General features: G+C 35.2%; 1 protein-coding gene across 2 annotated transcripts in view; it reads right to left on the reverse strand.

Moving 5' to 3' along the window:
* Positions 1-6,571: 6,571 nt before the first annotated feature.
* The window catches only part of LOC127806372 (CMP-sialic acid transporter 3-like), a 39,857-nt gene continuing 27,952 nt past the window's right edge, over positions 6,572-18,476 (reverse strand). For both annotated transcript variants that reach the window (XM_052343607.1, XM_052343606.1), the window contains exons 11-17: positions 14,449-14,518; positions 12,784-12,891; positions 10,692-10,825; positions 10,502-10,578; positions 7,485-7,533; positions 7,318-7,399; positions 6,572-6,818 (exon numbers count right to left, since the gene is read on the reverse strand). In XM_052343607.1, the coding sequence (XP_052199567.1) occupies positions 7,349-7,399; positions 7,485-7,533; positions 10,502-10,578; positions 10,692-10,825; positions 12,784-12,891; positions 14,449-14,518 (489 nt within the window). In that variant the 3' untranslated portion in view covers positions 6,572-6,818; positions 7,318-7,348. The remainder of the gene's footprint in view (positions 6,819-7,317; positions 7,400-7,484; positions 7,534-10,501; positions 10,579-10,691; positions 10,826-12,783; positions 12,892-14,448; positions 14,519-18,476) is intronic.

Below are 18,476 nucleotides of genomic sequence, written 5' to 3' on the forward strand. Positions count from 1 at the left end.
TGTAACAAGTCTAGCTTTAAATTTTTCAACCAAACATCAGGATTATATTTTCTTTTGAAAATCCATTTGCAACCAATTAGTTTAACCCCAAGAGGAAAATCAACCAAATCCCAAGTATGATTTTGCAAAATAGAATCAATCTCATTTTTAATAGCTTCATTCCAAAATCTAGCATTAGGAAAAGAAATAGATTCTATAAAAAGGTCATTTTCTACAAGATAAGTATAAAATTCATTTCTAAAAGAAGTTTCTTTCCTTTACCTTCTACTTCTTCTCAAATCCTCATTTGAATTTTTAAAATTATTTTGGACAATAGGTGAAGTAGAATTTCCAACAGGTGAAGAAGAAATTCTCTTAATTTTCAAAGGAAAAATATTTTCAAAAAACTCAACATTTTTTGTCTCAATAATAGTATTGCAATCAAGCACATCACTTTTAACACAAGAAATCTACATGCAGTATTATGATCAGCATAACCAACAAACATGCAATCAGAAGTTTTTAACCCTATTTTCCTTTTCTTGGGATCAAGCAACATAACTTTAGCAAGATAATCCCAAACTTTTAAATATTTCAAGTTAGGTGGGTAACCCTTCCAAAGTTCATAAGGTGTCTTACTAGTTTTCTTATAGAGAATATTCTATTTTGTAAGTGACATGCAGATAAGATAGATTCCCCCACAAATTATCAGGTGCAGAAGAACTAACAAGCATAACATTCATCATTTCTTTAAGTGTCATAGTTTTTCTTTCTGCTACACCATTAGATTCAAATGAATAAGGTGGTGTAACTTTATGAATAATTCCTTATTTTTCACAAAATTCATTCAAAAGCACATATTCACCATTTCTATCTAATCTTATTCTTTTAGTTTTCCTATTTAATTGATTTTCTACTTCAACTTTATACGTAAGAAACACATCAAAAGCCTTATCTTTATTTCTAAGTAAATACACTTTAGTATATCTAGAAAAATCATCAATAAAGGTTATGTAATACCTTTTACCACCTCTAGTCATAGTTTGTTTCAAGTTTCACAAGTCAGTATGTATCAAATTCAATAATTCAGTTTCTCTATGAATAAATGAACATGTTTTCTTAGTTAATTTAGTCTCAGCACAAATTTCACATTTATCCATGCATGAATTATTTATACCACTAATCAAGCCAAGTGATTGCATTTTCTTGATGTAAGAAATACTAACACATGTCCTAGTCTAGCATGGCAAATATCATATGAGTCAATCAAGTAAGTAGAAGAAGAAGCATCATTCTTATTCATAATTTGAGCAACGTTCAGAACAAAGAGTCCCTTATGACAATAGCCATTTCCCACAAAAACATTATTCTTTGTCATTACAATCTTATCAAATTCAAATGACACTTTAACCCCCACTTTACCCAAAAGAGCAACAAAAACCAGGTTTGCCCTCATATTTGAAACATGTAGTACCTCTTGCAAAGCTAGAGTTTTCCCTAAGGCCAACTTGAGAAGAACCTTGCCTTTTCCAAGAACTTATGCAATTCTTGAGTTGCCCAAGCACACATTTTCTTTTTTATCCCCTACAGGTATGTAAGAGGAAAAAGCTTTTCTGTTTGCACAGATATGCATAGTAGCACTAGAGTTTACCACCCATTCATTTGTGTTGACCATGAAGTTCACTTGAGAAATGACCATAGCTATTATTTCATTATCATCTACTTCAACCAAATTGGCCTTAGTAGGATTTTCATTTCTTATTCTCTTTCAGTATTGAGGTGCGTGGTGACTTGGTTTCCCACAAACAAAACAATTGGCTTTTTTTTTTTTCTTCTTAAAGTTGGGGTTAGAAACTTTGGGCTTGAAATTAAACTTAGAGTTTTTATTGGAATACTTCTTGTTGTTGCTGTTGTTGTTGTAATTGTTACATTTCCCTTACACCAGGTTGCCTTAGAAACAATCTCATTTGCTTTGGCAGCCATCTGCTCCTTTCGATTTGTGTCTTCGATGATGATGTGGACTGAGATCTAATAGCAAGAGTTGCTTGTGCTTGTGCTTGAGTTGTTGCTTGTAGTCATTCTAAGACTCGGGTAACTTTTCAATCAGCAACCTAATTATAAATTCTTGCCAGTTGATCTTTTCGACTTTTAGATCTTCCAGCAACCATTGGTACTCGTTGATTTGGACTTTGATGTCTTTGATGTCTATCATTTCCCATAGGTAGTATTTTCTAATTACGAACTTTTGTTTGCTGACATCTTCAACCGTATACATGGAGATCATGGAACTCCATGTCTCATTTGCTTCTTTATAAGGACAGTAGATATCAAACAAATCATTAGATAAGGTACTAATAATGGTGTACTTGCATACCTTGTTGGCATGCACCCAGTTTTCCAACTTCTTGTCACCATCTTTAGGTTTGGATCCACTTAACGCGAAGACGACTCTATGTACGTCAAGTATTGAATTTAATCTTTCTTACCACTGCTTGAAATTATTGCCGTTAATAACCTCAATCTTGGATATGTCAGGAAATGCCTTGGCATATGACAATGGTGTGGGTGGAATAGTAGATGAAGCATAGATGGGATTTTCCTCACCATTTAGATTGGTGGTATTGTCAATAGAATTGTTGATATCGGAAGAGGCCATCTACCTTTAGTAGAAAAAATTGAAGGTAGAATAAAAACAATAGTAGTACAAGCTCTTCTTATATTACTAGCTACATAGAAATAGTACGAGGTGGCAAGAAAACAAAGAAATAAAATCCAACAAATGATTATACAAAAGAGGAAGTAATACAAAGTATTAGAGAGAAAAATGTAGTGAATTGAAGATATCATAGAGGCTGGACGAGACGCTGTATTTATAGAGAAAAAGTGAGCAATTTCAACTTGCTAACTTTCAGTTGCAATTTCAGTAGTGACATATATATATATATAATAATATAAATATCTTTGCAAGAAGGAAAAGAAGGCTTTTGGAGAAAGGTGGAAGAAGAAAGAATTCAAAGTTAGAAGGTACTAGAGAAAGGTGAAAGAAGGAAGACTTGAACATCTTTTGAAATATTATAACAATAGCAACAACATTTGAAGGGAAATTCCTTCTTTGATTAGTAACTAAAAAAAGCAAGCTTCACTCTATTCTTTTTGGTGCCTAGAGGAATAATCTAACAAGCAAGATTCTAAAGTCTCTACCTCAAACTCATGACCTTTCTTACTTACAACCACCTAAACTAAGGACCCACCCACTTACTATGCCCATATCTTGTTAAATATATTTTAGTGCCTCATAGAAGGTAGCCTCCTAAGAGGAGCAGACAAGGAAAACCTAATAAGAACAGTGATAACTCTTTTAAAAAAATAAATATAAACTATAAAAACATTAATCAATTTAAGTTTATGTAGCTAGAATTAGAAAAAAGTAGAAGCAAAATTATTTCACACATTCTATTGTGTAACACCCCGCTTTCCAAAATACATAACAACACGAAATATAAACTGACATCATCTAGGGCGTTATGGAAACCCTTAATCAACAGAAGCATAGTATAGAACCTGAAAGCTTAATCAAAGCTAAACAAAGAGGGTTTCCACCAGATTTCCTTTACAAGCACAATAAATGCACATGGCTTTCAATATGCCAAAAACATAACACATCACTATAGGAACAATTGTAGGACACCCACACACACTTCTTACAACCTTGAGTATCCTAGCTACTATTTACAATACATCACTTGGTTTACAAGGGTACATAATGGAATAAAAACTAAAGCTAGCTGCAAAACCCAAAGCTAGCCAAGTACCATCTTTTTGCCCTTGCTTGAACTAAAACCTGGATCACCTGGCACGTCTGATATACCTGAGACGTTGAATGTCTTAGGAGTATGAAACACCCGAGTTAGATAATGACATCTAAATGAGTGACTTAAAAAAGAAGAGTACATGCGTGCAAATGCAATAATGCTATTATAAAATCCACCCATGTGGTAGCAATGCCAAGGTGTTGAAATCACCCTCGCGGTCATCACAGTCACTCCTTGGCTCATCGTAAGAGCATAAGATCACCCATGATATCCCAACAACTAGCCACAGTCACCACAACGAACATGATGTATGACAAAGCAGAAGGAATATGCATAAACCAAGGGAAATATGACATATAAGCCACAAAAGTATGATATGCAAGTTAACAACCATGCACAAGTGAAGCAACAAATGCTCAAGGTGTCACCAAAACATGCAGGAACCACTCACAAGTGAAGCAACAAATGCTCAAGGGGAAGCAAGAAGCATGCAAGAACCACTCACCTTGACTGATTACCTCAGGAAGCACGATTTACAACGAGGGGGAATGAGTTTTATCACAATTTTTTGACTAATTGACACGAACTTCGAGAAAGACTCGTAAACTCTAGAGAGGCCCGTTCTTCCTCAGTTCTCCACTTATTTTCTTCTTCTTTTTGGTAAAACTCTCCATTCTTTCTCAAGAACAAGACCCTTCCATTTGTTTCCCTCAATTTGGCAGATGTTCTCTTTAGAAATGCTTGGAATGATTTGTGAACATACCCATGGCTTTATTTATAGACTTCATGAGCCAATCACACGTTGCCACCTTGTAAGATCATCATGAGACTTCAAATCCTATCTCTAAGTGGCCAATGAATGCTTGCCACATATTCTTAAGGATAAGGTTTGGAGACTTCAGCAAACTTGGAGGCTAAGTAAGGTTTTTTGGCCAATCATGTGATGCCACCTCAAGGGGGTCATTATTAACCATTATGTGACCTTATCTTATCTTCTAAGTGTCCAATGGTTGCTTGCCATGTGTCCTTAAGGATAAAGTTTGGAGACTTTGGAGGCTAAGTCTTGGATTTCAAAATGATCCAAAGGTGGATTAAATGTTATTTGAGATCCTTAATCATGACTTAACTATATTGGAATAAGTTTGGAATCCGCAATCATGACCCCCAAATGATTTAGTTGGCTTAGTTCATTACTTTAATGATCTAGTCATAAAGTTCCAAGAATTACACCTTGGCCCAAATTTTTCAGATAATTGCACTTAAACCCCTTGCAACTTAGTCCCCAGGCCATTTTTTAATTGCATTTTAGCCCCCAAAGAAATGATAAATTATGCTAATACCCCAATATTTTAGGTAAATTACACTTTTACCTGAAACTTCAATATTTACGGATTTGCCACTGATTTAGAAACTGAACTTTTGTTTCAAAACTTCTATAATCCCTTGAAATGACCTATTTCCTCAAGTATTAGAACTTAATAATCTCAAATATCACATCATATTTGAGTTTAAAAATCTGAAATATTACATATTGTTTCTGGAGTATATAAATTATGTAATAGAGAATGGTCAATGAATGTTTTCCACTACACTTGTGCACTTGTATTATCCATTAGCTAGGACTTAGTGTTATCATTTTATTTTGTTTCTATTTAAATCTGCAGCATAAAGCAAATAAGGACGGTGAGTGTTTTGATCTAGTTGACAGTTTGTTGAGTTGGTTGTGAAGCTATGACCAAAACCATATTTATTCTTGCCAACTATTCAGATGTTTAGTTGTTTCTTGTGTTAGTTATGACCGGCTGATACATTTGATAGCTGGGCATATAATACACCTTTTCATAGTGAACTTTCCTTGGAAGTTAGAAGAAGACGCTTTATCACCGATCTGCCGCTATATTGCCTGTTTGCTTATTATTGGGATTATCATCGTTACGCGGTCTATCACTGCTTGTATTTTCAATTTTGACAAAAAAAATAAATCAAATATGAAAATTTTATTTTATTATGCAAAGTAAGAAATCGAACCCATAACCTATTGATGTAAATCTTAATTTATCATAATCTAATCACTTAATCTGTATCCTGAGAATAATCTATTCACTTATTATTATATCTATGTATGGAAAACTGTGAGTGGGCAATTGGGAGGAAAAAAGAATAATATACGAACATTCCAAAAAAAAATTAGACATGAGAAATATGCAAAGAATAGGCATTTGTTTTGGGTCAATTAATTTATATCTTTGCCATAGAGCTTTCACGTATTTGTCATATGCTTGATTGCTGCTGTTCATTTTTAAACTAATTATTATAGACTGTTGCTTCGTTTTGTTGGATTTAAAAGTAGATAATAACATTTATTTTGGTTAATGTGCAGCAAACCCAACCCATATGATGTACAGTGGGTATGGTCCTGTGAGACCTAGCCCGTTTTAAGATGGGTCGGGTCGGATCTTTGCAGGTCTGTCCGGGTTGGCCCATTGACAGCAAGAGTTACAGTTTCAGTACACACTACCCCCAGGACTAACAATAAAATCCAAGACAGACAAATATATCAATTTGCCAAAAACTGCATATGACCAGCAACCATTGCCCCCCACATTCTGAAAAGGAAAGCACAAACTAGCCAATGTTCGAGCAAAATCATTAATAATATTCTTCTGTAAGAGTCCACATGCATGTCAAATTTACATGTGTGTGTGTGTGTGTGTGAAAGAGAGAGAGAGAGAGAGAGAGAGAGAGAGAGAGAGAGAGAGAGAGAGAGAGGGGTAGATAAATTATAAGGAAAACACTTATTCTCCTTTTAGCTAAAAGACAAATACAAAAATTTTGCCCCCTTCTTCATTGTTCTATACCAGGACCCACCTTTGCGTACCCAGACGCGACAAAACGAATGTGATGGATCACAACAAAAACAAAATCTCCCAAGAGTTTATTATATCGGCTTTACTATAATAAACTGGCTGTGTCTTCTAACTGACTATAATGTCATCCAAAACAGCAATGCATTCCCGAGAGATATTCCTGAAATCAGAATTCATAACAGTAGTCATATGTTATTTGATTGAGATGATCAGGAGCAGATCTTAATCAGTTTAAGTCTATCCCTTCAGACAAATACTATGCACCTACTAGCCTCATCCACAATAACACCACTGAGTACCAAATACATAATTGCATCTTTTGAACACACAAGAAGAACCATAACTCCTGCCTTATTCTTCTCCTCTTCCTGAATGAGGGTGGGGGATTGGAAGTAAAAGAGTATATTTAACACTCGTTAAATATCAGAGATCCTAAGGGGTGCTGTTTCTCGTTCATAGTAGGTTGGTGCACTTATTTTTTGTCATAAAACTGGTTGGGCAATCTTAGTAGTCAACGGGGTTGTAGAGTTGACTGTGACGTGATAAGTTTCACAAGTTGAACGGTTGGTTATACTGTGAAAGCAATTTTAATCTGCATTTGTGTGTGTGTGTGTGTGTGTGTGTGTGTGTGAGAGAGAGAGAGAGAGAGAGAGTTATACAAGCATGCCAATGCTGCAATTCATAAACTCTTCAAATGGGCAGAAGGGGTGCTTTCTCGTCATGACTGACTTGATGGCTAGCCTGTTAAAGAATCAAAGGAATAAGCAAGACATGCATGAATCAAATGTGATAAAAAAATATACAAGATGTAACGGAAAATCTTTACATCCTCATTTGCACCAGCTGCCATATTTACGAAGGATCTGTCCTTTGACCTGAAAAATAAATAGTATGACAGATAACTTAGCATTGGCATCACTACATCAACCAATAAACATGCTACCTTTCCTGAATTTTCTTTTTCTTTTACTTCCTATTCTCTCCCCTTGTTTCTGCAGTTAGATCAATTATCTGAGGTGGTAATAGGAGACAATACTAGGACTTTCTGAGGTCAACCACCAGCAATACACATGTACTTAAGAAAGAATATGTAAAATGCAATAGTATTAAACACAAATTTAAATGATCCATTTGACACATTTTCTCAATTTCTACTAACTGTCAACAAACTTGGTATCTTAACAAATGTTTTTGCAGTTATTTTCTCCCCACATCTTTGGGCAACTAAATCATCATAACTAGGTTTGAATGCAACAGACCCAAGGAAAATAACCTATAGTTACTGCACAGAGATTCAACATGCAAAGCTTAATTTTCAAATAAAAAAGAAAAAGAATATGATCCAACTGTATGACAGATGTCATTAACAATGTTTATTGCTGAAAAATAAAACAAAAAAGAAAAGGTACCAAAAGAATTTCCACAAGGCATCTCATTTCATATCATCATCATCATCATCAATTGTACCTTATTCTAACCAAATTACGATTGATGGCATGGTAGTCACTCATAACATCAATTGACTTCTAAAAGCCACACGAACAATATAAATCCATGCAAAAGAACATGAAAAAATTTACACCAGATGCCCTTCTAAATGGACTCCTCTGGCAGAGGAATGATGAGATAAAATTTCAAAACAATCTTAATACAGAAAATTTTCATGAGATGACAGTGAATGAAGATAATTGATATGGCCATATTTCATCACATGGTCGATATTGTGGAACTAACCTATATAACATGGAAACATGACTTGCATCTCAAATGAGAAAGTATAATAAGCTTTGACATTTCCATTTATCTTGTGTCTTATTTCAAGTTATGAATTTTATAATACAGCAAAACATATGTGTTCCCTAATCTATAAGGATGCATTTCAAGAAAACTTTTTAGATCTTTTTGTCTTTTTAATCTTTCCCTTCTCCCTTAGAACTTAGTGAAAGACTATTTTATTAAAGAAATAAAAAAGGAGGTATCATAGTATTTCAACCTAAATTATCTTTTCTATATCCTTCCTGAATTTTCGAGTTCAAAGTGCTAGCGTAGATAATTTACTAAGTTCCCAATTATCCAAAATATTCTAATAAACAGATTACTAGGAGCCCAAGGTGGATTTGCCTTCATGATCCAAAGCTCTTCCTTTCTACCTATTCTCATCTCTCAATCATGAAAAAATATATCCACTCTTTCTCCAAGTTTTTGGCACATGGCAAGCTAAACCCCTCTTTCAAACTATCTTACCAGCCAATATATATTTGTATGTGATTAGTGGAGGATAATGTTATGATGAGAGTTCAAGATCAACTCATTTCAAGAAAAAATCAATTTAAATATCATGGATCAATTGTCCAAAATGATAAATATTATTGAGGATGTTATTATCAAAGAATATACGCAGAATGGTAAAATGGAAAAGATCTTCTGGCATTTTATACAATTGTAAAATTTCTTTAAGTCTATGAGACAAGATGCCAGGAAGTAAAGCACCACCAAATAGGGAAAAATATGAGCATAACTAAGATAACAATGTTATGGTAGGCATGCAACCATACAAGAAACCACAACATTAGAGATGCGGTTATCATAACAACACTAAAGTGGCTGCTATTAAGGAATGCATGAGATATGATTAAAATGGTTTGGTATTGTGTGAAGAAACCCAATCGATGCTCCTGTGAGAAAAGTGAATAGAATGGAAGAAGTTTGTAGTGATAGAGGTAAAAGAAGACAAAAAATAAAGAACTTGGTGAGAAATTCTTAGACATGACACAAGTTGTACAGTAGATACCATCGTAGATAGAAATGATTGATGAGCTTGAATGTATTGAATCAACCTCACCTAGAGGCTTCAAGTTCAGTAGGCCAAAGACTTAATCCCAGAAAAGATTAGTTTAAATATCTCATATCAATTATTCAAAAAGGAAAAAAGATTATTGAGGGCATTACTCATATAATCAAGACAGGATAGTTAAAGAAGTGCTTTCAATATTTTATGTGATAGTAAAATTATTTTAGAACTTTGGACAGTTAAGCATCAACATATGCAAAACTTAAGCTTATGTAACATAAGGATACTGTAGTAAATGAATGACCATAAAAGAAAAGATAGAATTAGAAAAAGATTATTCGTAATAAAGTTATAGTGCCCATTAAAAATAAATATCCATATTTAAGATGGTTCGAACATATGAATGGTGCATGGGGAGGGTGGATGGAATAAAAGAAATTTTTAGTAAAAGAGCTAAAGAAAGTGGCAAGAAAGACAGGAAAAAAAAAGTGTAAAACTTGTAACTATGATATGAGATATAATGACCTTATTAAAGACCTAGAGACATGAATAGAGATGTCTGGCATTCATTTAGCCAATCCCACCTAGTGAGACTAAGGTTTGGTGTATTATTATTATTACCATATATGGAGGTCACTAGGACCAACCAATTAATACTGTTCAATAAAAGTTTGAGTTTAGACTGTTTGGCTACTATGTCTCAAACAATATAAGATTATTTTTAACATGAAGTGTAACTTAAAAATTAAGATAAAGAATCTTGATATTCAATTTTTTCAATGAACTTCACCCCATGCTGTGAGGGGTTTGGTCCAAGAAGAAAATTGGTTAACGTTACCGGTACATAATGCAGGAGATATGTGCCTTTAACTACAAGACCAGGTTTATTCATGCCCCTCTTCAAGGACTAAGCCACCATCCCTTATGATCAAATTTCCTAAGTTTCTGTAATATACACAAAAGTCTAATTCCTCTTAGTCTGAGAGCAGAAGCAGAAACAGAAATTCAATAAAGCCAATTGTTATTTGAGGTACAAAAGGAAGAGAGTATACCTTAGATTATTCTGAACATCCGTCTCCAAACTATCACTTTGTGTTTCATCCTTAACTTTTGATAGAGGTGAAAAGAACTGAACAAAAGAAAATGACAAGTATCCAAAACAAATTGGAAGAGGCAAAAAGAATTGAACAGGATCTAAGCGAGGTACAGAAAATGGTTGAAATGAGAACTCTATCAAAGTACCTGGTGCATTGAGATAAACACAATAGAGATTCCTAGGAGAAAGTTGATAGTCAGAGTATGGCCAAATAATGTGGCAGATGCTATGCCGGTAAAAATTGTGGCAACAGTTGAGGAGTATTTCTTCAAAATCGTATCTGCAAGCATCAAAGGGACTTATCAAGATTAATGCTTAAAAAATATCTCAATAGCGTATTGTCATTTGAGACAGCAAATTATAATGCATCAACATTTGAATGTATGCTTCAGACATCTGCCTAGGGCGTTGAGCTATTTGATTTTGGTAGTAGTTGCAACACATGGCATATAATTACTGATCAATCTACCAGCAGATTGTTAAAACCAGCTCTCTCAGCCCCCAAAAAACCTAACATTGCTTCAGGGAGCCAGTTATGCTTAGACAGCTCAAATTGCATAAAGGATACATTCTAATACTATGGTAGTATCCCTGCAGTTACTGACTCTCTATCTTTTTTTAGTTCTCAGGCTTTCACTTCACACGGTTATAAAACAGTAATATTGGAGTTCATATGCATCACCTGGACAATGCTATCATATGGTCCTACCTTGAATTGAGAAAATCATTAACTAGTGTGTCATATTAATGGTCATTTTTCTATTTATCTTTTCAAGAAGAGAAGATAGAGGCAACAGTTTCTACCTGAGTCAGGTACTTCTCTTATAATCATCAGATAAGAGCAATACACTCTTCTTCAGCATCCAATTTGGAGCTTCATTATTTTGTGAACTACTGGTGGGGTCAAGGGGAAAATTAGGGGGTTAAAGGGTTTCCCAATTGCACAAGGCTCCCTACTTTGCAAGGGAAGGGTAGGGGGCTGTTTTTGAATGCAGTCTTACCCTTGCTTTGCAAAGAGGCTATCTCCATAACTCTACCTGTGACCTTCCAATCACAAGGGAGAAGCCTTACTGTTCCACAGGAAAAATCAATCATGCTCTGTTGACAGAAAAGTTGCTTTGAAGTAGAATATGGCACCAATGGCACAAACTATATTTATAAATTGTACAGTCCTGTCCAGTTACATAAAAGTTGACTGAATACAAGATATGAACTTTATTTAATTCCAAACCCAGTTATACACAAAAGTCTGAGATATCAACATTATTCAACTTGGGGGTGGTTGACTAAGACAGTGTTTGTGCAGATGTAATTCTATTGCCCTAGCCATTCAGATGTAATAGGAAAGCAAAAAGGCACATTATAGAAGGGGAATCCAAATGGATAGAGAAACACTCAAATGTACATACAGAAGCAAAAAGTCAAGTAATCTTACTCCTGAGGAAACCATTAACCAGGTTTCAGAACAGTTTGGGAACAAAATTTAATTTTCCATTTGATAGGGCAGGTTATGGACTGAGAATTACAGCGTGTTTGACCAGACTCATGGTTAAAGGCTAGAGATTCACATAATATCTTACGATTCTTAAATTTCAGGGGGTTTCCCCTCCCTTTGGAGAAACAATGGTCACAACCCACCAAAAGTATAGCCCTCAACTTGGCCCTTAATTTGCTGAATATTCATGAAAAGAAAAGAGTTTCCATATTTGAATTAGATGCCAAGTAGAATTGAGCAAAACTCAGGCAGAAATACTGGCTAAAATTCTGGAAAGATTGAGTCAAATAGAAAATACCAGAAGCGGCAGTTCATGCCTTTCCAGTTCAAGAGATTCTCCATGTACTGTACTACTTTATGGATAGCAACATGAAAAAGATAAAAGAATCAACTACATTCTCATTTCAAATTATCTACTTGCATATCTCAAAATTCTAATGTGCCAGATGGAAGAAGAAAAGGCAGAACAGTAGCAGAAGCTTGTAGAGACTCCATGAATTATGATTTAGGGAAAATTGACAGGTGTGTCTACAATAACTTAAACAAAAATTAATAACGCCATCTGTTTAAGAGAAACAATTATTAAAAAGCAAAAATAAATAAAAAACCAAAAATGATCAGGGAATAAACAGTGGTAATGACACATGAAAATAGTATCAACCACAAATGTGATTATTTCTTTTGACAAAAATGGTAGCACTATAACTAAGCTAAAAAGCGCAGAATGTCTCAGCCATATGGACCTGCATATTTGAAGAAAAATGAGGATAGGATCCCTTGGGCTGCATTGTTGCATATCAACAGCATAGTTGCCTTTGAATGCCCTTGCAAAATATCCAAGCTACCAGGACCTAGAAACAGTTGAGAGGAATGAGATAGAGGGAATAATTTGAAGCGAATAGTATAACAAAATTAGGATAACAAATACGATAACATAAATAACAGTCACAAGTCTTAATGCCACTAGGTACGTTGACTACATGTCTTCTAGACTTCCAACCATTTCCAGGTGAAGTTATATCCTCTATAAGGTCATTATATCCTATGTCATGATTAAGACTTTCCCTCCAAGTTTTATTTGGTCTTCCTCTCCCTCTTTTGCTACAAACTTCCTCCATTTCATTCACTTGCTTCACAGGTGCATCTATCTGTCTTTTTCCCACATGTCCAAACCATCTTCATTGTGACTCCTACATCTTATCTTCCATAAGCACCACTGCAAACTTATAATGTATGGACTTGTTTCTTACTTTGCCTTTTCTTGTATGGGCGCACATCTATCATTGTATTCAAATCTTAGCTATGCTCATATTTTATATATATTGTGCTTAACTGCCCAACATTCTAAGCCATACAATAATAAGGATAGTCTTATAGCCATTTGGTAAAACTTCAATTTAGCTTAAGGGGATTTTACAATCACATAAAATGCTACACATTTCTTCATTTCAATCATTATGCCTTGATTCTAAGAGAAACATCCTCCATAATCTCTCCTTTTTGAACAATTGATATCTTGTCCAAGATATCATAATTGATATTTTTTAAGGACAAACTGATCTCCAAATCTCTCCCAATAGCATCACCCATATTTCTATTTTCACTTAACTTGCATTCCACACACTTAGTTTTTGACCTCCTTAATTTAAAAATTTGGATAATGAGTCATTTGAAAAAAAAAAAAAAAAGATAAAGAAAAGAAAAATGTATTCCTTGAATACTTTGATTTGAGGTAATCCTAATTTACGGTTTATTCATCCTATGAAGTTTGTACAGAAAATCCTAATGTTTGCACAGCTTGTAAATGAAGAAATCAGACAACTATCCCTAGGTGCATATGTAACAGCAGAAGAAATATCTAGGTGCCATCTTATTTTATGTTTTTGAGCAGAAGACTATTTATTTATTTTTAATAAAACTGTAAAGTGTATGCAGATTCTTTTTCATCTAAATATTAAACTTCATAATCGAGTCCATGTGCTGAAATATTTTGAACCTCCACAACCTTCTTCCAAGGAAACTTCTGTCATGACCCTAGGATATTAGAAGGGCAATACTGTAATTGGGCTGCACATTGTTGTAATTCGGTTAGATCATATTGTTGTGATTTGGTTAGATGCCCTGGCTGTTGCTTTGTTTGTTGACCTTCAGTTACAATAACTGAAGAACAACCAGGTATGCCTATAAAAGGCTACTTGTAAGGGGATGGGCATTCATTCAGGCAATTGAAGATTGAATCTTTTCCTCTTTTCCTATTCTCTCTTTTTTTCTCTCAATTCTCTTCTCAACTCTCTCTCTATTTCCAATTTCCCTTGAATAATACCGAAATTACCACTGTCAGATCTGAGGATCTGACAACTTCTAGGAAATTACAAAAGCTTGCTAGACCTCATACAAAATATCCATACCTTTAAAGATGGCAGTTCCAAGAATGGCTAGGAAGTTGAATATTGCGCCATAACCATACAGAAACAAGTTCTGCAGAACATAGAATGAAATTATAAGGCAAATGAAAACCAGCATAGCATTTCAAAATACTGCTTGGGTTTTTATTCATCCCACCACCAAAGGGTGATTTTTTGACAGCTAAATAATGTCAAAGACAGAGCTCTCTGAGAAGCAAGAATATTAGTGTAAGTCAAATAGTCTTCCACAGTTTTTAAGGGTTAAGCAATAATAACAACAAATGAGGCCTCTAAATGACAGGCTCATGATGTGCAAAGGTTTCAGAAACTATCTCAAGGTAAAATATATCAACACAGCATTGAGATGGTGACTGTCCAGCTAAAAGAATAGGCTGAGGTCCACCAAAGAACATACAGAAAGGATGCATGCCACAGTAAAGTGGAAATTGTTAAGGGAATCAATAGCAAGTTTATTTAACATTTAAAACTCTTTTAAAAAAAATTATCAATCTAAAACTCCAACCAAAATGTTTACCACTCGAACTCTATGATTAGATTGTTCTCTCCCCTCCCTTGTTCAAAACGTAAAACTATCAGAATTAATAACTGCTGTATGGTTTTCAAAAATAAAGAAGAAACCAATATGGATTTTTAAAAATAAAGAAACCAGGTGGGGTTTTTTCTAAAATTTTGAAAACCGTATTCAGCCTTATTTTAAAAACCGTATACCAATTTATCGCTTTACATCCCACATGCAAAAAGCATAAAAGTACAACTAAAAACTGCTATACAGTTTTCAAAATAAGGAAGAAATCAAAAATAAGGAAGAAACCACACCAGTTTCTTCCTTATTTTTGAAAACAGTATTATTGGTTTATCCTTTATTTTTGAAAACTGTATAGCAGTTTCTTCTTTATCTTTGGAAAGCGTAGAGCGGTTTCTTCTTTATTTTTTAAAACTGTATTACTGGTTTCTTACTTTGCAACAAAAAACAATCTTAAACATTAAATAAACCATGAACCCGGTTTCTTTAATAGTTCAGTAAACTGGTAACATGATTTCAAGACTTTCAGTGTTTGCAGTTTACTCAATATTTGTTGTTAGCACCAAAATGTTCTTTAAGGAACCAATTTAGTGGTTTTATCATCTCTTCAAAAACTGATAGTTGATTTATCTAATGATGAGTAAATTAAATTAGTTTTTTTTTTTTCGTAAATTAGTTTATTCAATTAGTATTTAAGGTTTTCCTCCAACAAATTCAAAAAATAGATCACACAAATTCAAAGACCATTAAAGACAACTCTGAAAACCCCCAAGGTGTTTTTTCAAATTTTTAGATTTTCTTCATAAACTGTTTTTCCTATTTATTCATTGTTGAATAAATGGTAAAAACTGGTTTATTATCTATGTATTAATGGTCCCTAACTTCTTCAAAAAATCAGGAAAAACAAAATAAAAGTTGAAACATGTGTGAGAAATTGCACCAGTTCTTCTCTATTTTTAAAAACCATATAGTGATTTATCGATTATTAAAGAAACCTGGTTCATGGTTTTTTATGTTTAAGGTTGTTTTTTTGCTACAAAGTAAGAAAGTGGTAAATGGTTTTCAAAAATGTTAGAAGGATGTAGCTTAGTAGTGTTGTACACAGTGCTGTTTCTCTCAGTTGTACACAGTTTGTTTTGAGTTGTATATAAACCAAACGGTGAATAGAGAATTAGATTTAATTAGAATTATTAGTATATATTATATGTGTGCGTTTTATTTTTATAATTAGATTAAGCTCATAAGTTTAAGACCCATTATGCTTATTATAAATAACAAGCTAAGAGAGACTAGTCTCTTAGGTTTTTCTCTCATAATTATTTTCTCATATGGTATCAGAGCCACCGGTGAAAAAAAAAAAAAACCCTAGCCTCGCTGTATATTTTTTTTCCAGCAACCAAAACCCTAGCCATCAAACCCTAACCATCACTGCCCAATACCAAAAACCCATTGTCCGACCACCATTGGATAACACCGCCACCACCATCAGGTTCGCCGTCCCTAGATCGGTCGACCACCGTAGACTCGCCGCCGCTGAACCACCCACGCGCCGCCACACCAAGCTGCCGATTGCTGCCTCCGTCTCCACGCGCCGACGCGTGACAACGCGTCCGCCGACCACTTTTTTCCGACTTCTCCAGATCTGATCGCCAGTGACTCCTCAAGCCACTTCCAGTATCGAAACCCTCACCATGTTTGATTTCAGTGACGTCGTTTTTGCCAGTGTTATTCCCGCTTTGGCACCTATTGCCCCTGTTGCCTCTCAATCCTTTACTGTCTCCAATCTTGGGACAATCAATATTACCACTGTCAAGTTGATAGGGTTGACTAATTATCTCTCATGGGTAGCCTCTGTCAAAATGTGGTTCAAAGGGCAAGGCCAAACGGATCATCTTACCACAAAGGCTGAAAGTGTGTCAGAAGTGAATTGGGCTAGATGGGAACAAGCTGATGCCCAGTTATGTAGCCTCTTATGGCAGTCTATTGATCCTTCCATCATGCAGCTCTTTCGCCCCTTTGAAACTTGTGTTGATGTGTGGAAGGAAGCTGAAGAGTGTTATACAAACGACATCCAACGTTTGTACACTGTGGTTTCTAATATCAAAAATCTCAAGCAGGAGTCGTCCATGGAATCTTATTTGGGGCAGGTTCGGGCTCTTATGCAAGAATTTGATGCTCTTCTTCCTCTCACTACGACCTGCACCAAACAGATTGCTCAACAAGAGAAGTTTTTTATGGTTATTGCTCTATCTAGTCTGAAACCAGAGTTTGATGCCATCAGGCACCAAATCTTGACCAGCTCCGCTAGCCCTACCATGAAGGACTCTTTCAAAAGGTTGTTGAATATGACAGGTGCACATGGTATGTCCTCTTCTTCTCATGTTGTTCCTCCAACCGAATCTTCAGCTCTTGTATCTCAGGCTTCAACCATAAGAGGAAATAGAGAACGCAATAATAATCGCTCACGTCCATAGTGTACCTTTTGTAAGAAACTAGGTCATCTTGAGCACAAATGCTGGAAGAAACATGGTCGGCGAGCTGCTCCACCGATATCATCTACCAATGCAGCTCATGTATTTCAGAGCGATCCTACTCCTGCTCAATCTCCACTAGGTTCGCAATTGATACCTATGTCTACAGCTGAGTATGATGCATTCTTGAAGTTTCAAGCTACCCAGTCATCTCATCCTGGTAATCCCGTTACTTGTATTGTTCAAGGCTCATCTATTAGTCCTTGGATTATAGATTCTGGCGCCACTGACCATATGTGTGGTAATGAACTTCTTTTCTCCCCACTTGCCTATTCTGATACCTTACCTACTGTTACCCTGGTTGATGGCACCAAAACTGAAGTTAAAAAAATCGCTCAAATCGCATCCACCTCGTCTTTCTCATTAAATTCTGTTTTTTATGTTCCTGACAGTCCTTTTAATTTGATTTCAGCTAGCCAACTTACCAAAACCCTTAATTGTTCTGTTATCTTTACTCCTACCTCTGTTTGTGTTCAAGACCAGGGTACGGGGCGGACGATTGGCATCGAGCGTGAGTCACAGGGTCACTATCATCTTGCTGTGCCTAGTTCGCCAATAGCTTGCACCAGTGCCACTTCCTCAGATCTTCTTCATTATCGTCTCAGTCATCCCAGCCTCTCCAAACTAAAGAAATTAGTTCCTAGTTTGTCGTCATTGTCCATGTTTAATTGTGAGTCATGTTAGCGCGGTAAACACGCTCGTCATTCTTTTTCTCGTCGGGTCAATAATAGGGCTGAGGCTCCCTTTTCCCTTGTGCACTCTAATATATGGGAGCCCAGTCGCATCAATTCTACTTTTGGTTTTTCATATTTCATTACTTTAATTGATGACTTTTTCTGTTGCACTTGGTTGTTTCTTTTGAAGAGTCGGTCCAAGTTATTTTCTACTTTTCAGACATTTACTGCTGAAATAAAAACATAATTTGGAGTTTTTATATGTGCCTTCCGTAGTGATAA

This window comes from Diospyros lotus, chromosome 7, assembly GCF_014633365.1.
Source record: "Diospyros lotus cultivar Yz01 chromosome 7, ASM1463336v1, whole genome shotgun sequence".
Taxonomy (NCBI): Eukaryota; Viridiplantae; Streptophyta; class Magnoliopsida; order Ericales; family Ebenaceae; genus Diospyros; species Diospyros lotus.